This window comes from Hydra vulgaris, chromosome 03 (assembly GCF_038396675.1).
Source record: "Hydra vulgaris chromosome 03, alternate assembly HydraT2T_AEP".
NCBI classification, from domain to species: Eukaryota; Metazoa; Cnidaria; class Hydrozoa; order Anthoathecata; family Hydridae; genus Hydra; species Hydra vulgaris.
In genome coordinates this window covers 41,019,409-41,045,000 of record NC_088922.1, presented here as the reverse complement: position 1 = coordinate 41,045,000, position 25,592 = coordinate 41,019,409, and the positions used below count along the sequence as shown (strand labels likewise).

Sequence of the window (25,592 nt, the reverse complement as noted above, 5' to 3'; positions counted from 1 at the left end):
AGAAATTATTTTTGTTAACTTACTTACCAAGAAGTCTTTAAAAGCTCTAATAATAAAAAAATAAAATAAAAAGCCTTCTCACTAAAATGTTTTGACTTCTGATGAATTGCATATTCCATAATGACTTATCATGTTTATGTTACATAAGTGTGGCACACACCAGCCTGATGTAAAAGATACCATGCTTTCATGTATTGTCAGTTATTGTTATTTTTTGTTTTGTTTTACAGATATGGCTAGTTTGTCATCTTGCCCCATTTGTCATATGTTATTTATTGGTTGTTTTATGTGTATGTATTAGACCAATAAAAGTTTATTTACATAATTTATAAATTTTAAGGTTCTATATTTTGGTAAGAATTCTGAAGTTTTATCATTCTTTCAAACGATTGGAATGCCTTGCTATCCAAATTGGAATCCAGCAGATTTTATCAGTAAATTTTTTTAATTATTTTTTTTTATTAGTTTTTATTTAAATAAAGTTTTGAAATGAAATGAAAACATAAAGTATAAAATGCAAGTCAATCACCAAACAATTAAAACCAAATTTTGCATATATTTACAGTAATGCCAATAGATACAGAAATAATAATAGATTTTAGTTTTACAAATTTGAAGTGCAGGGAAAAAAATTATACAAATAAAAGTTTTTAGAGCATGCAGGAACCGATACAGTAAGCAAATGAGACTTAGCTGAATGATGAGTCAAGCAAGAATGATTTTTAGTTGATAGAACTAGAAATGATAGCTGCTTTGATCAGCGATCGTAATGAAAAAAGAAAAGGAACTTTACAACGATAGAAGAGAAGTTCAAGCTTGGCAGATAGAAAGGGTCCAACTACATTTTTAGACTTTATCTAGAAGAAGAAGAGCATCATAAGAAGAACCAGCCCAAATATGACAACAGTATTCTAAACAGGGACTGTTCTAAGTGATCGAAAAAAGAAGACTTATTGTCAAGACAGAAGTATAAAGTTAAGTTATCAGCAGAAAAAGCTACTTTAGATGTAAGATAATCAGGAAGATCATTAATATAGGCTAGAAATACAAGACCTGTAAAATGGATCATAGTCATAGGTAGGTCTGATTTACACCTCCCACTTATTTTTTTACTTGTTTTCAATAGGTTACAGAAAATGGTAGAAAGAAATGATCTTAGCTTCATTAGATATCTAGTTTAACATTTCCTTTTGCGTTGCTCAAGCATTTTATGCATATAACATAACAAAATTGATATATATAAAAGTTGACTTTAATCTTTTGGCTCCTATAACATCAAAACCTTTGTTTCCATGTGTGTGTGTGTGTGTGTGTGTGTGTGTGTGTGTGTGTGTGTGTGTGTGTGTGTGTGTGTGTGTGTGTGTGTGTGTGTGTGTGTTTGTGTGTGTGTGTGTATGTTTTAACTATAAGTTTTGAAACTTTGTTCTGTTCTGTTACTTATCTTTATTTTATTAAATAATAAGGCAGAAATTAAAAATAAAATAAATATGCTAAGCATATTTACATACCTTAGAGCTGTACTGAGTCATATTTTCCTAATGCAGAAAATGTTTAGAGAAAAATCTGGAATATGTTTTGCTTTGCCTTCATCTTAATTTTGCGTTAAAATTATTAGTTTTAATCAAAATTTTCCTTAATTTTTGTAATGGGCTGGTAGGTTAGAAGACAGATATATCTCAATAAATATATATTCAAATTTGTGTTTACGAAAAACCATTCAATAATTCTAATTTTGAAACAGAACCTCGATATACTATGGTAACACCTCTGTCCTGTTATCCACCTGCTATCACACCTCTGCTAAGTACACCGCTTGGCTGGTAAGTGTGGCAATCTTGCTCTACACGATTTTACTTTTTTTTAATTAGAATTTTAATTATAAAAAATAGCCGGCTAGAAATAGTCTAGCTCTACACGACCTAGCTCTACTTGATTGGCTATTGATAACACTAATAACTATTTAAAATCAGTTATAACAGCAGGCAAAGTAACAAAAAATGGTTGTTTTATTTTTTGATTTTTTTATAAAAATGCATTGTTTCATAGTAAAACAATAATCATTTGTAAATTAAGTATATTTGTAAATAAAACATTTTTATATAACATTAATTAAATCATTCAAAAGTTATGAAATTTTTCTTCCAACTTTGAGAATTTTATATGGAATTTTTGCTGTTTGTTCTCAAGAGAGTTGTTCTTTTGAAAAAGATCAAAAAAATGATTACAATTAGATATAGCAGCTGGACTAGAAGGTGAAAACCATGGAGTAGAACGAGGCTTAATTTGGAACCAACAAGAAGGAATAAAAGCTTCTATTTCTGCCTGAACCTAGGAGGTTATATCGGAGACACATTTATCAGCTGAGAGAGAAAGGACACAAAAAAAACCATGAAAAAAAATCATGATCCCAGGCAGCTTTAAGGTTGTAATAAGTAGTGCAATAATTGGGTGAGTCTGAAAAGAAGTATGATATAAAAGATTTAAAGAGATCATTGCACGGTCAGAACCACCTAAAGGAGAAAAAGAAGAAACTGAACACAAGTTAGGATCAGAGACCAGACAGAAGTGAAGATAAATGATAAGGGTTGTCAAGAAAACAAGTCACAAAGTTAACTATCTGAGTAAGAGATTGAGAAATGTAGAAGTTATAGGCTTTAGTGCCAGCAGGGTCAGTGGCGTTAGAACCAAGGCATTCAGCGTGATGAGCATTAAAGTCACCAATAACAACAATATTGGCAGAGGGGTAAAGAGAGAGGGCATGGTCAATTTGATCAGGAATTACATCTAAGAGAATGCAGTCTTGGGAAGAAAGAGAACAATAAAGAAAAAAGAGAAATTTGATGAAGTGAAGAGGTGCTAAGCAGAAGCACATAAAAAAGTGGTTAAGGGATTCAAACCTGATTTCATGACAAATAAGTAGATTGATGTGTATGTATACCCCTAAGTAAAGGATGTGACTATTGGAGTCATTGCAAATCAAAGGATAGCACCCAATAACACTGAGATCTGAAGAAGGAATTACGGATTTTAAATTAGTCTCACTAACAGCAAGCAAGTCTGGTGAATTTGCAAGAAGTAAGATTCAATTGATGGAAGGTTGCTTCACAGACTACAAATATTTGTAAAAGATATATTAAAAGGGTTAGGTGGTGGAGATGATTTTTTATGTTTAATATTTTGGGTTACTTTTGGCATGATTTAAGTTAAAAGAGAACTAGACTAATTCATAGTTTTAGCACGGTCTCTAAAGCAATGTGCTATGCAGTTGACTCTGCCCTGTTAATTAACCCAAAGTCGTAACATCATAGTTGTAATATGGAGACACAACTTTAGCCTTTATTCAACCAAGAGCCCTAAGACATGGGATTTTTAAATCCATTTTTTTCTCTTAGCCTTTGCCTAAAAAAGCAAATCCTACAAGGCAGCAGGACATGGGCAGGTAGTACTTTTTTACATGATACCAGTAGCAGGGTAATCCTAACCTGACCTGGAGTACTTAAAAGGAGTTACTTCCTGTACAAAGTACTTTACAATATTAATCAATATTTTTTGGAAATGCATTAGAAAAAACATTACATCTAATAAAATTAAGGTGAGTGCAGGTTTTATAGTTTGAGTCACTAGTTAGAACCTGATCTCACACTGTATCAGAGATTTAAACAGAACACAAACATACATAAAGTAACTTACGGGTGAGTAAAAACTGCGCCAGAAGTTTAGACAAAACACAAACATACATATATAAAGTAACTTACGGGTGAATCAACACCATGCCAGAGGTTCATATAGAACACAACATGTATATATAAAGTAACTTATGGGTGAATAAACACCGCGCCAGAGGTTCAGACAGTACACAAACATACATAAGTAACTTATAGGTGAGTGAGCACAAATTTATTTAATTACTCAAATACCACTAGGCAGCAGGACATGGAACATGTTGCACTGGGTTACATGTTACTAGTAGCAGGGTGATCATAAAGATCATAAACCTGATCTGAAAAATATCTGCAGACAATATCTCATTAAACAAAAGCATAAGGTGAATTTTTTGCTGATCTTACTGTCGGACATTATTTGGAGAAAAATTCAACCCTAAACATGCAAGACAACCCTTAAACATGACAAAAAAATTAATCTTTAGGATTTTTTTAGTGCACACAAAGTTGGAAGGCTTTATTGGATGAAAAGCACTATAAATGCGTTTGTATCACAAAATCTTAGTTAACCAACTTGGACCAAGTATAAAAGAACTTTTTCTCAATGATGATTGCGTCTTTCAACATAATAACAATCCCAAACATACATCATGATTGAATGAAAAACAGAGGTGTTCCGTATAGAATATTTGTTTGGATATCCAAGCTAGATTTTTATTTTATTTGGTGTCTGACTGGATAACAAAATATTCCAGATTATCAATAGTAAGAAAAAAACTTGTTTTATTTTTATTGCTGCAGTCTTTAATGCTACACAGTTTAGACATGCATTAAGACAATGGTTTAGAGTTGAATTCTTAAAACCAGTTTAGACCTGATCAAATCATTAGGTAAATATCAGAGTCAGAAAACCTATAACACAAATTTTAATCTTTTAAAATTTAAAAATGTAAATTGATTAAAAATATAAAAATGTAAATTATTGTTCAAGTTATATAGTTTAAATAATTAAGAATCAACTACACACAAATAATTACAGGTTTTATATTATTACTCATTATTTATCTGCATTATGATGTATAAACAATCACATTTTTTCATGTTGAGATATAGCTTTGATTGTTTTTTCTCATAAATATTTCCATATTCAGAAAACAATCTCTCCACAGAAGATGCTAGAAAATACTTCAAAGGCCACTTCATTTAGCAGTGAAAACTTTCATGTTTCAAATAATTTAAAGCATAGTATTTATCTATAATTGAGTGATTAAGTTAAAATCAACTTCTTGAACAGCTTGTGCAAGGGAGATTTGCTCTGAATTTATATGACCATTGTGGTCTATAAAATAATAAAAATTGAAGAAATCTCTCTCTTATATTATATTATGATCAGCTAAATTTATTTGAACTGCCCTTTTAAGTTATTAAGTCTTAGCACAAAAGTAATGGTGTTTCATTTTATTGTTGTTGCAATAACTTAAATTCTATACATGCCTTCGATGAATGATTAAAATGACCTACTATTCTACATGTTTTAGCTGATAAATTTATCATTATTATTTGGTATAAAACTGTAACCTTAATTGCAAGTTGCAATAAATAAATTATTCAATTGATTGATTGGTGTTATTTGAGCAAGTTTATAACCTACAGATATATTAGCAGCATCGCCTTAAATTAAAACTTGACTTCTTAGTCCATTAATTTCTCAACTTTGTAACATATATTGATAAATTTTCCAGCTATATTTATTCCTGTGCAAATGAATAAATATAGCTAAAAAATTCATCAATATATGTTAGAAAGCTGAGAAATTAATGTTAATGAAATTAACATTAATTTCTCAGCTTTCTAACATTTTTTTTTTTTTTTTTTTTTTTGTTATTCACCTTCTCAAAGCCGAGAAGGCCACTACAGATGAGGAGGCTACTTATTAGTGGTTATAACCCTCTCTTAACTCTATAACTCCGAAACACGAACCTTGACGAACAAGGCTGCTACGCGGAGAAACAAGTTGAGCGCGGTACTACCAGGGACGTGGTGGGGATCGAACTCGGAACCTCTCACTTATGAAGTGAGCGCTTTACCACTACACCACTACTGCATTTATGGCTTTCTACATATATTATAACGTGGGAGATATGGAAAATGTGAAGCAATAATACAGCATTTTTGCTCTCAAAACTTTTTTTTATTTAACGTTTTGAAAAAGAAAGAAATATTTCTTGAGATAAGGGGCAATTTCTTTTTTCAGAAATTTTATATTAATCTTTCTGTATTTTGTTCAAGTTTGATTTCATTCATACAGTTAGTGGAATGCTTTTGACCAGATTAGATGTGGAGTTGACGACTTAATGTTGTTGTTGATACTGTTTATAATTCTTTACTGATTTTTTTGTGAGCTTTTTTTTTTTAGCTGTCTCTTATTTTTGTGATTATCATTTCTATTTGTTTATATTGTATTTTAAAATAATTTGTGTAATAAATTAAAATTTTTTAAAATAAATTATAAATTGTGGATTTTAGTGGATTTTTTATTTTTATTAGGTATTATGCAACTTCAGCATCAGTGTTGACAATATTTTCTAATTTTATTCTTCCCATATTGAAACATCTTAACACAATCTTTATCTAAAACATATCTCTTTAATTTTTTTACAAATCTAAAAATGTATTGAAAGTTAAGTAGTGATACAAATGATAAAAATTACACCTTAAACTTTAGGACTAGGTAGGCATGCTAATTACAAATAGTTGTTCAAAAACCACACAAAAAAAATTTACAAACATCGCATTCTGAATTCTGATTAGTTCTTACAATACTAGACACTGAAATACTGCAATCCAGGAATGCAAATTTCTGTTTAAAGTAAGAAATACTTACTTGTTGCTGCATAATATAAATGCACATAAAATGTTTATACTATTTTCAAACTTATGATATTAAACATAACACAAATAAGTTTAAAAATTTTTTTTTAAAATTATTAAATAAGTCACTGATTACATCATTAATTTTGACTAATGCATCAATGATTGCATTATTACTTTTGACAAATGATGTAATAAAAACATGTCATAAGGTAGAGGGCTCTCTTCTCATATTTAGTGATTGATTAAACAGTTTTAAGAAAATTTATTTTGAGTCATTTTTTTAATAAATTTAACTAAATAAAATATCTTGCATTGATTATAAAGAACTTTTTTTTTCTTAGATTTTTCATTTTGAAAAAATTTATTGAAAAAATTCTTGGTAGTGTTTTTAAATTACTTTATTAAGAATTTAGAAATAAAAGAAGGGGGATTTTATTTTGACAAACTTATTAGGTCTTTTTGGAACACCTTAACAAAGCAAAAAAAAAATCTTGAATTCATTGACCAAATATCTTGTTAGATTCCTTTTATACAATAAATTCTTAATTGCCTAACATCAACAATAAGTTTATTAAAAATGTTGTGGCAGAAGTTAATTATTACTAAAAGTTGTACTGCTAAGGAAAATATACCTAGGCATGAAAACATGCTTTGAAGACACAAGTATGTTTTTAAAAGTATTTATATACAGTGATATTTCATTTTTAGGCGCACTCATTTTTTTTACATTTATGTAAAAAAATACTTAAAATAAAAATAAAATAAAAGTGCTACCGCTATGTTTGATATATAATTTAATAGAGGAAGTGAAACTATTATAGAGTACCTTATATATTTTACAGGATGCTTATTACTCATTCTATACCAATTAACACAAAAAAGTTAATTGATAAGCTTGATTTTATTTTATTCATAAATTTAGACGCACAATCAAAAAAGTCTTATTTCTTGTTAATTGATAGTTAGTAGTTTTTCCCCCATATTTCTCAATAATAGACCTAAATTAATTGATTTTGTCAAAAAACCTTATATAAATATGACTTACCTGAAATTAGTTAATCATTATTTAATAAATAAACAAAAGTTAAGTTAGTTTTGCACTAAAAAGACACAAAAAATGGGCGAAAGGCAAATCACTCAAGGTCAAAGATGACAAATTATTGCTCACATCAAAGAAAGAACCAAAAGTAATAGTGAAACCGCCAGGTTAATTGGAGTTTCTGAGAAATGCGTTTGGACAACGAAGCAAAACTTTCTTCACACTGGTGGTACCAGCGAGGAAACGAGGCCAGGTAGACCCTTGTCAACCATCAGAAAGGACGATAGTGCCCTTTTTAGAGCTGTCAGAGCTAATCCAAGAATTAGTTACAAAGAATTGACCACAGAATTCAATACAAAGTGAAATACATCTATTTCTCAAAGCACAGTCTGCCGAATACTTATCAAATACAAGATTGGAGTCTACTCTGCTTTGAAGAAACCGCTCCTGCGTCCATATGATAAACAAAGGAGACTAAAATGGTGTCGTGAAAGAGGGTATTGGACAATAGAACAATGGAAAAACATAATGTGGAGTGATAAGAGCAACTTTGAGCTTATCAATCGCAAATCTAACATAACAGTCAAAAGAATGGCTCACAAAAAGTATTAGGGAGGTACATTTAGTTTTCCATTATTGATGTTTCTTGTTAAATGTGAATGTATAAATCGAGTTTCAATGAAGAAAGTTGTTATAGAGAAAGGTAAATTTTTATTAAAGGAGTCAAAAACAAAAAGAAGATTAGCAAATTTAACTAGTGCTGACATTTCATTGAAAAATAAAAACAATTTAATATTTTGATCAAGCAATATATTGGTTTACTCTAAAATATGATTTTTCCCGATTCCTCTTTTTAACAAGCAAATTTAACTAGTGCTGGAATTTTAAGTTTTTTAAAGATTTTTGAAGTTTATGTATTATGAAGTTGAAAATTAATTATTCAGATTGATTGGCGCTGAGCTGATAACAACTTATTAATATTATAGTTGCCAATCAGTAGATGAGATAATATTGAAAAATTGCAAAATACAGATTCTTCAGGGTAGTTTTATCAACATAATGGTGAGTTATTGAAAGCATGCCATTAGTTCATATTGATGCACACCATAAAAATTGAGTTTTTTATGGTGTGCATCTATATGAAAATTCCACGAGAGGATTGAATCTATAAAAATACCAAGCTATTTAACAATATGTGTTGGATATAAACATCTATTATTAATTTTAATTTTAGTTATATGATTGTTGTATAAAATTTTTTGTCTTGGAGATGAAAAAAGTATTAGTTCAGTTTTTTCCAAGTTCAGAGAAATTAAGTTTGCATTTAGCCAATGAACTAAACCTTTTAGGTCTAAGTTTATATTCTTACACAAGGAATGATGTGACTTATTAATATGCAAGATTTAGTATCATCAACAAACAGATGGAGTGATGAGAAGTGGACAGAGTCATTAATATAAATCAAAAATCAAAGGGCCAAGAACAGAACCCTGGAGAACACCACAAACTATATATTTGATTTGTAACCATTAATAACAAAATTAATAACAAAAGCTAACAAACTGTTTTTTTTTTTGAAATTTGAAAAAATTTGAAAGTTAAGATTGAAACCTGTTACAAGCAACTCCTCAGATTTCGTAATGTTCAAGTTTAGAAATTAAAATGGTATGATTAACAGTATCGAACGCTTTTTGTAAGACTTTTTATAGCTAATGTAAGATGAGTGAATTTTAGAATTAAGTTTATGAACTACATTTGTAAAAAAATTGTTGAATTCTTCGCAGATTAGAGTTGATTCAGCTATGTATGTTTTGGTAACTTGTAAGCAATTTGGAGGTACATTATTAACATTTTTGACATTTATTAGACTTTTTATGCCTTTCCAGGTCTCACAAAGATTTTTTATATTTTCTGAAAAATATAAAAAATCTTTATAATTAAAATAAATTATAATTACATGGTATAAATAATTTGTTGAAATTAGGACAAAGAAGAAATTGAGGTAGGTGGTCAGAAACAGAAGTTGTTAGAAATCCTGAAATAATTTGGTTAGTGGTTACATTTGAAAAAATATTGTCAATAATTGTAGCAGAATGGTCAGTAACTCTTGTTGGTAGCATAATAAATGGGTGAATATTATAAGAAGTAAGTTTAAAAACTCAGAAGTTGCAAAGTCAGAGTTTGACTGTGTCAGATCCATGTTAAAATCACCAAGTAGAAAGACAGATTTATTTTCAGACGATATTTTGTGGAGAAGGACAGACATTTTATTATTAAAGTCATTTACATCCATGCTAGGGTGTCTATATATGCAACCAACAATAATATTTAATTTTTTGGGAAAAATTATTTCAACAAAAGTAGATTCTAAATAGTTTGGTGTGTATATGATCAAATCATCTCTTCTTTTATAAATCATTTTTTTAATAAATATAACAAGGTTCCGCCACAAGAAGATTTGGTTGGTGTGTGCTCAATATTTAGAATTTTGAATAATAATTCGATATGTGGAAGGAGATTACTTTTTTAATCTTATTTCTTTTATTTCAATAATACTAAATTCAAAACTAATTAATGATAACAATATGATCAGATCTTCAAAGTGCTTTTGTAAAGAGGATATGTTTAAATAGAAAAAGGACATAGAGTTTGTGATGTCAAGGTTATAAGAACAAAATTTATTAATGTCATAATATTGACAATCTACATCAAAAGATGAACAGTTTTCCTCATCAGAGACTGCACCATGTGATGTAATAACATTATTAAATTGAGTATAGATTTTATTCAACCTTGATGCTGGAAAAAGTTTAGTTGATAAAGGCAAGTCATCAGTTATAATAATTTTATTTGAAGAGTAGTTTAATTCATTATCAGATACATCAGTCAATGGAAAGATACCTTTGTTACAATTTACACACAGCCATGTTGAGCGTTTTGAATGTGTTAAATTGTACCCATTATCATAATGCTACATTTTGAATGAGTCCAAAACAAAAATACATCACATTGAGTTGCACAACAACTTACACTAACTTTTTTTGTACATGCAGTGCATACTCCCCTAAAATTAGAGGTCATAGTAAAACTCATGAGAAAGATAAAAGAAGAAAATTTGCAAAATTTAGAAGAAAGCTTGAAGTTGTTAAGTTTTAAAAGAAAAGAAAATAATAATGAAAATGACACTTAAAAATAATAATGATACAATATTATAAATAGTAATTATAATAGCAACAATTATAATAGTAATAATAATAATAAATAAGGTAGTATTAATATAAAATATTAATATAATTAATATAAAATATTAATATAAAATAATATTTATAATAATAAAACAATAGAATAATAAGTAATATTATATCACTAATTAAAAATAAGAATATATAACTATAAAAAAATATGAATATATAATTATAAATCAAATGAAAGATGTACAAAAATTATATCTAATATTATAAATATATTATAAACAAAAACAGAAACAACATAAAATTAAAATAATATCTTAATAACTAAACTAAAGATAATAGTAATATATTTAACAGTAATATATTTATAAACATGTATAGTAGAAATAAATTAAAATAGTTAATTAAAATAATTTACAACAAAATCAAGTTAAATAAAAATTATATTTAATCAAATTCTTCTCTTTTTTAATAGATAATTTTTACTTCTCTTTTTCTTTTTTCACTTTTTTTTTCTTTATGATTTTTATTGATTATTTGAATGGTTCAATATATATACACATATATATACACATATGCATATTTGTATATATATATATATATATATAAATATATATATATACACATATATATATGTATATACATAAATATATTATAAATATATATACACACACACATATATATAAATATATATATATACACATACATATATATACATATATATGTATATATATATATACACATGTATATATATATTTTATATATATATATATATATATACACATATAAATATATGTATATATTTATATATATATATATATATATATATATATATATATATATATATATATATGCAGCCCTAATTACAAGGACTGTATATGTGTATACAGCGGTGGCCAAAAATTAAAGACCACTCTTTTTTTTTCAAAATTTATTTTTAACCTTAGTATAATTTTATTTTGGAAAAAAATATCAAATAAAGAAAAACATTTTTAGAAAGTATTTTTATTGTATTTTATATTTATTATAAAAGAATTTATAATTTTTTTACAAAATAATGTTAAAAAATTAAAAAACTGACTAGTAAAAAATATAAATGGGAAAAAAAATTGGACAAAATTTTAAGACCAGTTTCAAAAATATTTCAAAAAGCAATAAAAAAATAATTTAGAAACGTGTTGTTCCTCCATTTGTTTTCAAGCACTCTTGTACTTGTTCTGGCATTGAATTCATTAAAGTTTTGATTACTTCATCAGGCACATTTTATAAATTTTGAGAGATAGAAGATTTCAAATCTTCCAAATTGTAAAGTTGTTCTTTACCAAGCTGTGATCAAGCCACAACCATAAATTCTCTATTGGATTCAAGTCTGGACTATTGGCAGGCCATGGAAGCACTTGAATTTTATTAGAACTGAACCAATCGCTAACAACATGTGCTTTATGACATGGCGCATTATCTTGCTGGAAAATAAATCCATCTTGCAACTGCCATAAATCAATGCTAGGAATAAGAAAGTTTTCCAAAATTTCGATGTACCTTTCTTTGTTGAGTCTACCATCGAATAAATGAAAAACGCCAACTCCACAGGCACTCATACAGGCCCAAATGCCTATTGAACCACTCCCTTGTTTTGTTTGTTTCAAAATGCATGATTCATCGAACCGTTCGCTTGGAAGTCTACGCAATATTATGCAACCTTTTCTGTTGTCTACCTCAACGTTCATTTCATCACTAAAGACCACACTGCTCCACTGATCTGTTGACCAATTTTTATGTAGTTTGCACCACTCTTTCCTGACAAATTTTTGTTTTTTATTTAAGCGTGGTTTTTTTGCAGCAGCACGCCATAAATAATTTATATTGTGGAGGACCCTTCGCACAGTTCTAGGGCTTGCTTTCAGACCATTTGACAGTGTCCATTTTGTAGACAAGTCTGTAGATGATGCTTGTCTGTTTTCTTTCATTAATCTCACTAATGAGCGAACATCATTTGAAATTTTATTGCATCCAGTCCTGGATGCAATAAAGTTTCAAATGACGATCATTAATTGACCGGGTCTCTTTGTATCGTTGAATTATGTTAATAATGCAAGAGTAGACCTTCCGAGCTTTTCTGCTATTTGTCTGATGCTATAGCCTTCTTCTTTTAATACAAGAGTCTTTTTCTTCGATCTTTGCACGCATTTTTGCAATATTTTTATATCCTTATTGAAATTCAAAAAATAAATGTTTATTTGATATCGAAACTCAGGTTTCGACATTTCATTTTATAGCCAACGTAATAAGCAATTAAGACAGTTAAAAAAAAAAAAAGGATTATTATTTTTAATTAGTGCAAATTAAAGATTTGAAAGTGGTCGTTAAATTTTGTCCAATTTATTTAAAGAAGATTTATAAGTACTCATCAGTTTTTTAATAAGTTAAACGCTATTTAATTAGAATTAGATTAAAAAAATTATACCACTTTAATCCGTATGTTTTAATTAACAAGATAAAATTTAATATGTCAATTAGAATCTTCTTAATTTTAATTTAAAGATTAAGAAACCAACTGAAAAATGAGTGGTCTTTAATTTTTGGCCACTGCTGTATATATATATATATATATATATATATATATATATATATATATATATATATATATATATATATATATATATATATATATATATATGTATATATATATATATATATATATATGTATATATATATATATATATATATATATATATATATATATATATATATATATATATATATATATATATATATATACATATATATATATATATATATATACATATATATATACAGCCCTCGGAATTAGGAAAATGAGGTTGGCAATGTTATTTGATACAAAGGTCTTATCATAAAACATAGAAACAGGTTGGCATTGCCGAATGCCGACCCTAATTCCAAGGGCTGACATATATATATATATATATGTATGTATATATATATATATGTATATATATATATATATATATATATATATATATATATATATATATGTATATATATGTGTTTATATATATACATGTATATATATACATATATATATATGTATATATACATATATGTATATATATATATGTATATATATATACACATATATATATACATATATATATATATATATATATATATATATATATGTATATATATATGTATATATATATGTATATATATATGTGTATATATATATATACATATATATATATATATATATATATATATATATATATATATATATATGTATGTATATATATATATATATATATATATATATATATATATATATATATATATATATATATATATATATATATATATATATGTATATATATATCACACTATATATATACACATACATGCAACATGTAATATTTATATATAAATATTATAATTATAATAACGATAATTTATGCTTTTTTTTTATTTAATATTGAAAAATGGTCAAAATGAAGTAAAATATTACAAAAATTTATTTTCCAAATGAAAATGAAATGCAAAAAAAAATAAAATGAAAAGTAGTTGATAAACTTTAACTAAAATTTTTTTATTTTAGTGGATCAGCTTACAGCTCATATTGATGTTCAAAACAAGATTGCTGAAGGCTATCTCTCATTTATAAAGTATTTATTTTGATTTTTTCAGAAAACTTCTCCAACAAGTATTTTAAAATTAATGAAACTATTGTTATATATATATATATATATATATATATATATATATATATATATATATATATATATATATATATATATATATATATATATAGTCAGAGAAATAAGTATCCGAGCAAAACATTTTATTGTGAAAAATAAACTTTGTCATTTTATTTCAAAAAAACATATTTATTTGATCAATACTTTTATTCTAAAAACAAATTTAATCATGATTTTATATCGCAAAAATTAATCAACAATAATTAACTTGCATTGCTAAAATTTAACAATTACTCGAAGGAGTGTTGAAACTTCAATGAAAAATAATTCTCTGAACATATTGTTTTGTAAACAAAGTTTTGAAATTGATTATTAAAAAAGTTTTTAAATCAATAGTTTTAGTAATATTGTTGTTTTACAATTAGTTTTTAATAATTGCCTGATATTTTTTTAAATTCATTTGATTTACCATTGATATCATTAAGTATGGGAGTTAAAATCAAGGAATGGTTCCAAGCTCAGCACAATTTGGTTATTAAATTGTTCAAGAAAGTTAAAACATTTAGGGCAATAAATAAAGCAACTGGAATGGCATTAGGAACCATCAGCGACCTGATTAAAAAGTATAATATGTTTACATATGTGCAAAATCAGCCAAGATCTGGAGCTAAACCTAAAACAACATCAAGAATAGATCAACAAATTGTCAAGATGGTGCAAAAAAACCGCTTTTTATCAGCACCAAAAGTGTCAAGCCTCCTTGAGAAAGATTTTGGGTTACAAGTGAGCTCATTTACTATTCGAAATCAATTGAAAGAAAGTGGACTCAAAGCAAGAATTCCACGCAAGAAACCATTCCTTTCAAAAATCCATCAAAAACATTTTTTGATGGATTTTTGAAAGGAATTTGGATTTTTGACTTGCATTTGCTAAATAATATGTAAATATGCCGGTATCATTCTGGAGGAAAGTTTTGTGGACGGACGAGTCAAAATTTAATCTTGTGAAGTCCGATGGAGCTCAAAAAGTATGAAGAAAAAAAGGTTCACACTCAGTTGTATTTGATATTTCATTCACACTCAGTTGTATTTGAAGCACAGTAAAATTTAGGCAATGTTATGATATGGGGATTAATGGCTTGGAACGAAACAGGAAAACTGGAGTTTATTGATGGAATTATGGACTGTGAGGTTTATGTTAACATTTTCAATAAAAATCTTTTGGCTTCAACTAAAAAACTACGATTAGGAAAACATTTTATCTTCCAACAAGACAATGACCCTAAACATATGTCAAAGAAAGCAAAAGAGTTTATTATCCCAAAGCAAATTGAATGGTCAGTGCAAAATTCAGATTTCAATCCAATTGAAAATTTCTGGGCTATTCTGGATAAAAAATGTGTCACACAATGTCTAAAAAGAAAAGAAGAAGCTTGGGCTGATATTGACTCAGATACGACAAAGAAATTAGTTAAATTGATGCCATATTGACTTGCAGAAGTCATGAAAGCTAAAGGCAGTTTAACTCGATATTAAAAATTCATAAAAATAATTACTAGGAGAAGCGTTAATCTTTAAAATTTTGTTCGGAGACTTATTTAATGTTAAAAAATTGCATAGTTTAAATGTATTTAGTTTTTTATCAATTAAATATCATTATTGATATTTTTTTTTGCATGTTGATTTCGTAATTAAATTTTTTTTCAGAATAATCATTTTTTTATTTTTATAAAGTTATTTTTTCTGAAATAATCTGACAAAGTTCATTTTCCATAATAAAATGTTTTGTTCGGATACTTATTTTTTCTAACTGTATATAAATATACATATATATATAAATATATATGTGTGTGTATATATATATATATACATATATATATATATATATATATATATATATATATATATATATATATATATATATATATATATATATATATATATATTTATATATGTATATATATTAGAAAATTCAAGGGCACCCATGGCGCCCATTTATTAGCATCCTTTTACACTTGTAAATGATATTTATTTTGAGAAGTGAAGCTGTTGGAGTGTCATATTAAACCAGCTTTGTTGATTAGCATCTGCGTTTATACACCAAATTTTTGCCAGTAGTTCTAGACTTTTCCTATTACACCACCTTTTCCGTCTTTCATTTGCCAAGTTAAAGAATTTTGAAATGAAAAATTAAGTCTAAATAAATAAGAAATTTTTAATGAGAAATAGCAAAACTTAGGATATAGATCATAAACAATAAAGGATAAACAATACATAAATAAAGCATAAACAATAAAGTAAATAGTTTCAATAACAATAAAATTTTTACAATTTATCATTTTAGAATATGAAATGTTTATTCTAAATTAGTATAAAAATAATTACATTTACATTTTTGCTAATATTTACCTTTTGCATACCATATTGATATCTCTATTATTGTGTATATTATATAGTTATAATATGTATAGTGTAGCTTAATTTATTTAATTTAGGAATAATATGCCATCAGCGGTGGTGTTCACATTTTTGATTAACTTTTGAACTTATTTTTTTAAGTTTTATGTTTTGGATTCGAAGATTTGAAAAATAACAATTAAAAAAGAAAGATCAGCCTTCTAACCTATAAATAGAATAGTTTCTCAACCTTCTAACCTATAAATAGAATAGTTTATCGACGGACGGGACAGTGAATGTAGAAAATAAAAATGTTTTTGTTTTTGTCCTTTTTTTTTTTGTTTGGCAAGTTTGTGATTAAATGATAACCCCCTCCCTTTTTTCCCATATATTATGTTATTGAAAAATTTTTTTTATAGAAAAAATCCTTTTTGCAACAAGATATCTTTGGATTTTGGAAAACATGAAATTTCTTCAAGCATGCCTGTCAATTCTCCAGATCATTGCAAATCACATACTAATTTTGCAATTGAATATGTGAAAGAGCTGGATACAAGTGACAGTAATGCTCATAAAGAGCATAATTTTGCAAATGGAAAAGGGATTGAAAATGTATACATTAGTTATCAAAATGAAAAGTTTTGAATTTTTATTTTTTGATGAAAATGTTGATGATGATGCAATTAAATACTGCATTATGTTTTATATCAAAGTTTTTTTAAAATACTGAAATTACGTCTTTAATATGTTTAGTCAGCCATAAATGTAGTAAGCACAGAAAAATGGCCAACTAGTTATTTTACACAAGCATCTGCACTATGTAGAAGATCATTTTTACAAACAAAAGGTCATTTTTGGAATAAAATATGTCTTATGCAGGTTTGTTTTTGTGACTTCAAAAATACATTTTTTAAAGCTGGCTTTTAGAATTAAAACATTTTATTTTTTGCATTGCGTTTTTTAATTTTTTAAGACTTTTTTATTAACTTTTAGGCGTTTACTATTTCTGCAATAGCTAGTCTTGTATGGTTTAATACACCATACAATGAAAAATCATTGCAAGATCGTCTGGGATTTGTATGTTTATCATAAAATTAAAGTTTTTATTTTTAATATACTTTGTTATCTATATGTTTCTACATCCTTTTTTATTATCAATATTTGACAATAAAAAATCATAAATTATCGCATTTAATTTACAATATGCTGCTACAGTTGAAATTTGTTTAAATCATCTTATTAATAAAAGACTAATGTTAATAACTTTTTTTGAATTAAAAAAACAATTCTTGCTCCTTTAAATCTTACTTTCAATCCGCAAATCATTGTTATAATTTTAAGTTGTGTATTAAAGAAGTGTTTTACTAAAGTTGGAGTGCAAATCTAGGGCTGGGCTTATTACTATTTGATATTACTTCATACATTTTATTCTATCGATAAAATATATGTAGTACATTATAAAAATCATGGTTTCTTAATCTTCCATAGTTTTTAGATATAAATGTTTTAAAGTTTCATCATTTTTTTTAAAGAGTATTGATTTATTTTTTTAACATACATGTTGACTTTTTGAATAATTGTCAATCATTATTTTGTTTTTTTGATACGTGAAATAATGGGTAATGTTCTCATTTTGCGATCTTTTGACACCTTTTTTTGACATTCAGCAATTGAAAACTTGCTTTACTAAAAATTGTTTTTAATTTTATTAAACTGTTTCTGAATTGCATAATAATGATAAAGAATTTATCTCTTTACATAAGGTGTTACACCAACAAACACAAATAAACTTCTATGCTTGACAGGGCTATAAAATGTTTAAAATAAATCTTAATTAAAAGGATTGTTTAATTCTGGCAAACCTAGTTGTGTTCATTTGCATTTTGTTTGGTAGTTGCTAAGTGTCTTTAATATCAATCTAATGATTCTAATTAAAACTAAAGAAACATTTAAAAAAATTCTCCTTGGTGAGTTTTTATGTTGCAAATACAATTCAAGTTTTTTGTAAGGCATTTTTCATTGACTGGGCATAAGGTGGTTTGTCGGCAATTGCATAATTAATTGATATATTCATGAGACTTAAGTAGTATATTTTTATTATGAGAAGTAATAATACTCTTGATGATTTATATTAGCAATGTAAAAACTCACTATAAAGAAGAAAGGTATTATTACATTGGGCTTACTAAGAAACTTTCAAAGACAGGTGGTATTAACATAAAAACTCTTTTATTTATGAAAGTATGAAATTATGAAACTCCACTGAACTTTGGAAATTTTTATAGGAATGCAAAAATAAGGGTTTTGAACCTATACTAAAATGGAATACTATCAATCAAGCAGAGCCATTCAAACCTTGAGGTGAATTTTTCAATTTATCCTTGACAGAAAAATACTACGTTATTACATCACCACTAAATTTGCTTAATAAATCAACCGAGCTTGCATCAAAGTGCCACCATGAAAATAAATTTCTAATTAGAAATCTAAATGTGATCAAAGGGAACACTCAGTAGCACTTTTTGTATATAGTTTTTGTTGCTACTCTTTGTTGTTTTTACATCTGATGATCGCTATTGTGTAAAACTTTTAGTTATGTAATTAAATATATCTTAATAACTATTTAGTTTTTACTATATTATTTTCTCTGAAAGTTATATAACATACTGTATTAAGCACTCTTACTGGAAAACTTTTTGTTATTGTTACATCTGATGATCGCTATTGTGTAAAACTTTTAGTTATGTAATTAAATATATCTTAATAACTATTTAGTTTTCACTATATTATTTTCTCTGAAAGTTATATAACATACTGTATTAAGCACTCTTACTGGAAAACTAACATAATTCCCACAATTTGATTTACTCTATTCTTAATTGAAATAAAAGTTTGTTTTAAGATATGAGGCGGCTGATTTGAATTTATATTAATATACAATAATTCATCATTAGGTTTTTTATAATGTTCATAACAGTTTTTGAGAGGTTAAATGTGACATCAAGAAAATTCACAGTTTTTAAATTAGTATTTATTTCAATTTGAAAGCTAACGTTTTTGAAAAATTTAATATTTTTTCTTATTTTTTCAAGTTGAGGCCCTGATTTAAAAATTTGGGTTAAATGATCTTTTAGTGTGATAAATGCTTGCGCTGGTGCAACTGATTTATTTCTAAATGCCTGCGTTGGTACAACTTATTCTATTTTAAATGCTTGCTTTGGTGCAACTTCAATTCTAGCATCTAACTTAATTACTTTAGCAATGTTTTTTCTAAATTAATTGCATTTTAGGGGCTTTTGCATAATTATTAGTAATATTGTTGCACAGTATTTTATATATATGTATATATATCCATATAAACCCTAATATATCCTGGGAAAATATTAAGGTTTGATATATACGCACACATACACACACAAATATATATATATATATATATATATATATATATATATATATATATATATATATATATATATTTTATATATATATATATATATATATATATATATATATATATATATATTATTTTACTGAAATAAAAAACACTTTTTAGTTTAAAATACATTATTCGAACATACAAAGTTCATCATCAGTTTAAAATGACCAATTTAAAATTTTTCAATATATAGTAATTTCAATATATAGTAATACAAAGTAATTAAAAATCCATTAAAAATTGCTATTCAAAAAAACTATTTACAATACATTGTTAAAATAAAAAATATAATACAAAGAAAGTAATAAAGATACACTCAAGTTTACAGTTACATTCGAAACATGTATTTTAAGTTAAAAAGTGTTTTTTATTTCACTAAAATAATAATAACATTTGTGCTCACCAGACCTTTCGGATATATATATATATATATATATATATATATATATATATATATATATATATATATATATATCTTTTTTTATTAGATGTTTTATATAATGGTTTATATGTTTACCAACCAAATGTTTACTACACTTCTCACATGTAAGAAGATTCTTAAAGTTTTTTTGTTTCTTTACTTATATTATTTTAATTCATATATATTAATAATAATATTATTATTTTAGTGATGTTAATAATATGCTAATATTATTATTTTTACTTACTTATTACTATTTTTTCTTTTTTAAAGTTATACCTAATATTAATTTTGTGCGATTATTATTATTACTTTTAGTTATTACTTTTATTATTATTATTGTTAGTATTACTAATTAAGGCCACTTTGAATTGCAAAGTTGTTTCCTGTCCTAAAAAAAACTGTAAAGTATGCGGGCAGGCGACAAATTTCCATTATACGTTATTTCTTTTTTTTTTTTTTTTTTACATTTTTTTTTATAGATTTGTAAACTGTTAGGTTCTGGGGTTAATTTTCCGACCAGTGCACAATAGGCCGGATGTAAGAAATATTATTTATTCTGCTCTTTTTTTTCATTAATAAAACCCTTTAAATGTCCAAACAAGCACTTTGTATTAAGATATCTTTACTTTTATTATAAATTTTCATTAAATATTTGCTAATACTAAAAATCATTAATCAAACTTTAAAAACGCGGTTTTATTATGGTGTAGATACCTAAGAAATATATAGCCAAAAGGGCTTTGAATGAACCATAAAGAACATAATTGGCTTGCACCTAATTATACTTATAGAAGTCAGTATTGCGGCAGATTTTTAGCGATAAGCTTCAGCCTAAAGCTAATTAGCTTATAAGAGAGACTCATAAAAGTGTACATTAAAAAATGCATCATGTAAGAAAAATAAATCTTAAGCATTTTTAGGTAATTATGTTCATTCATTTGCACTAGTAGTACTATACCTATAAAGATAATACTATAAGTATAATAAACCTGGTTTAATAAGACCTGATGAGCCTATATAGATGTTTTGATCCTGTTACGTTCTAGAATAATTGTTATACCTTACTCGACCTAAAATAATCTCGGTCGAGTAAGGTATAACAAGCAGTAAAGAATAAGAATTCATATAGACCTGATGAGCCTATATAGATGTTTTGATTGTGTTATGTACTCGACCTAGAATAATCTAGGTCGACTAAGTAAAGCGTATTGATCTAGGTTGTATATGCTTTGCAAAAATTTGCAAGACTTATTTGTATACAATAAGGTTGTTTTTATTTTATTATAATGTGCACCATGAAGGCGTGACGGAGCTTGTCACTTGGGCTATTACTGCGAATTTATTAATTTTTTTTGTTGTTATACTTTTTTCAGAATTGTTAGTCCTTGGCCTTGCCTTAAGTTCAAAAATTAGGTCTTTGGCCTTGACCTTAGACCACATCCTTTTGAATTATGAATTTTCTCGAGTATTTTACAAAATATTGTCATTTCATAATTTCTTTAACTATAACTACAATTGACCTCTTGCATGAAATTTTAATAAAATTATGTGGTGCAAATTTTAAACAATGTTTTATTACAAAATAAAACTTCTTATCTCTAAGACCTTGTGAAAAAAAAACATTATACATTTGAAATGTCTTCCTTGCTCTTCTTAACATAAAAATAACAAATAAATGAAAGTATTGTTATAATATTCTCTACAAATTATGATTATAGTTTATATAACTAATACTGTAGTACAATAATGCTCACAGAAAACACATTCGCAATACATTACTTTTTCTTAGTAGTTCTGCGAGAAATATTTGGTTGAGAACAGCATTCGTCACATTGTGGAAAATAGTCTTTTTTGTGTGTTGCTATTGGTGGGTCTGTTGAACAATAAACACAAGCGTCAACATAGTTAGCTGAGTAGTACAAAGGTATTACAAACTGGTTCACCACAATTCATTGATTGAACAAACATCACATCTTGCAAACCATCAGGTAATTCAGCATCCTGCAGTAAGGAACGACAAGAAAAACACAGACCATCTAGAGCATATTCAAGCAGTGGCCTCTCATCTGTTTTAAGTTTTTGTGAAGCGTAGATTATTCTCCATATACCACACTCATCCCAACACAGCATAATGCCACTATTCTTGGCATGTTGTACACTGGTATAGAAAAGAAGAGAACTGCTTTTACCTTTCTTGAGTGAAGGTCTATCATTTTCCGAAGTTTCTGTCCCATGAATATCCTCAAAAGATTTGAAATGACCATCATCTTTCATCATAGGGTCTGGAAATAATTTGATCTTAGAGAATTCTTCAGTAGACACTCTCAACCTGCCACAGATTTCACATTCTAGATTACCGCACTTTTTCACTTTAAAGAAATAGTGACATAGATGGCAACAATGACTTAAAAATTGTTTTAAAATTGGTGTCAAACAATTCAGACTAATTTTTTCACTAAAGCTTAGATTAAACTCAGAATCTAATCTATTCAAATAACTCCACACTTCATTTTGAAGTTTTTCAGAAGCTGACAGAAACAAATTTTTCTACACTATTTTTTTCGCCAAATATAACAATTATTATTATTTTTTTATTTTTTTTATTTTGTACAAGTTTTTGTGTTTGCATTTTCGTTTTGTAGTTTTTGCTTTTATTTTGTAGTTTTTGTGTTTTGACATTTTGTTTGGGTAAAGTTAGTAATCATTTGTGCTGCTGTTGCTAAATATTTTTATTGTTGTTCACCGTTTTTCTATTTTACTAATATTTCTACACCTTTCTTGCTTTGCCAATAAATAACTAAGTTTGTTTTTATTTTTTTAATTTAATTTTATTTTGTAGAAGTTTTCGTGTTTGCATTTTCATTTTGTAGTTTTTGTGTTTTGCATTTTCGTTTGCGAGAAAGTTTGTTTTTATTTGTGCTGTTTTGCTAATTGCTTTATTTTTGTTTGTTGTTGTTAATTGAGTGTTTTCATATTTTTTGTCTTATTGTTTAATTTATTATTATTTATTTATCGTTATTATTAGTATTTTTAAATTAATTTATTTTATTTATTATTATTGCCGTTGATTTTTTTTTTGTTTATTTTATTTAGGTGTTACTCCAATGACTAGTTTTTAACTATATGAGTGACATCTAACCTAATTTTGTAAAATTATAAAAAACTTGTAATTTTTCAATTTTTGATTAAATAAATGGAAATGACTGCATAACATTAAACTTCTTGTCTTTTATTGTCAGTTATTTTACTCAGAAGTATTTTCACAGGCTCTATTGAGTCCAATATATTTTCGCGAAGGATATGCTTTTTTGCAATTATTCTTATTTTTACAACTCTATTACAGCTTTTTAAAGCTTCTTCGCTACTGTCAACCATTCTATCATGTGCAACACCAACTGATTGAAGACCCATATTCAAGTTGACATTACTCGTTCAGCAGGATTTCTATATGAATGATAAGGAGCAGTGAGAGCAGCACACAAATAGTCAAGATCAAGATATAAAAAAAGGGAAATCATTGATAACTTAACACTCATGTAGGTCACTCTGTGGTCAGGACCACCATCAAGTAGATAAACAAAACCGACTTTATTTTAGCAGCCTCAGATATAAGATTTGCTAATTCAACTGCACGTCTAATTGGAGAAGAAGGCTCAAATGCACTGTCTTTATATGCCACATTTACTTGGCCATCATACCAAGACTCAGATATTTTTTCTGGTATATCAACAACCAGTGACACAGATGGAATTATACTGAAGCGTGTGAAGTCATGATCACTAACCTGAAACAACGTTTTTCCATGAACAAGCACCTGGTGACCTCGCTTGACCAATGCTACTGGACATAAAGGTTCTCCTACTTTAATCTACTTTAAAATACTTTATTATTAGCACAAACTAGTATAGATACATCCCTTGTTTTCAGAGCAAACTCGCGCTGATGGTGAAATATACAAGCTGCATAATGAGAATCAGGGTGTTGTTTATGCCATTGTCTTTGCTGTACCATTCTTTTCACGTTCAAAATCCTTGTGTACCACTGTGAAATTTTTGTTTCTTTTCTAGCTGGCATAAACTGCAATTAGGTATACGATTTAGATGGAATAGGGGTATCATCAGATAGTTTGGCTGCAACATGACTCGAAAATCTCTAACTGAAACTGCTTTTGCTAAATGCATAACTTGTGAATGTCGTCTATCATCTACAGTAGTTCCGATGTCTTCTTCAAGAAATACTTTTGGTTTAGCCCAAAAAGTATCAAATTGTGTATGTCTACCAGCATAAAGTTCACGAAAATCGTATATCAGATCAGGATCTTCAAGTTCAAAAAATATATCTACTTGATTATCAACTTTGGCTTGGGATAATGTGTTAGCAGCTGAAACATCACCAGCTAGATCTTTGTACATGTCTTAAAATACTTTTCTTAACAGAGGGATTAATCAGACCATATTTTTCAAAAGCAGCCTTTCACATAGCTCTTGAGTGGTATTTGGGAATTTGTAGTTTAATTGTTTCAATTAAGGGTTGGCTAGAATGAAGAGCAGAATTAATATCTATAGTTGATGTATGCCAAATCCACTGTAGGTGATAAGTTACTTCCCGGAGAATAAGTTATTAATATAGTAGGTACTTTTACTTCTTTTTTTACTTCTTCTATATACTCATATCTTTAATGACGATCATTTGATAGAAGGTCTAATTTTTCTAATAAATAGATTTGATCAATTTCTCCACTGTTTATTAAATCTGACAGATCAGTGATATCTTCAGATGGTGTGTGTCGTGCCGGAATGTACATTATATTCAGCGAGTTGCTTATACATTGGACTTGTTCGTTGGTATGATGATTTATAAGAACTTGGCTTCTTTTGGATTTTATAACATTGCAGT

At 27.0% G+C, this 25,592-nt stretch overlaps 1 protein-coding gene across 1 annotated transcript in view; it reads left to right on the top strand.

The window, feature by feature from the left end:
- The window catches only part of LOC100201429 (uncharacterized), a 94,599-nt gene that overhangs the window by 43,819 nt on the left and 25,188 nt on the right, over positions 1 to 25,592 (top strand). The window contains exons 7-12 of the mRNA XM_065793232.1: positions 341 to 434; positions 14,338 to 14,404; positions 17,253 to 17,445; positions 17,587 to 17,712; positions 17,827 to 17,910; positions 20,761 to 20,818. Coding sequence (XP_065649304.1) covers positions 341 to 434; positions 14,338 to 14,404; positions 17,253 to 17,445; positions 17,587 to 17,712; positions 17,827 to 17,910; positions 20,761 to 20,818 — 622 coding nt within the window. The remainder of the gene's footprint in view (positions 1 to 340; positions 435 to 14,337; positions 14,405 to 17,252; positions 17,446 to 17,586; positions 17,713 to 17,826; positions 17,911 to 20,760; positions 20,819 to 25,592) is intronic.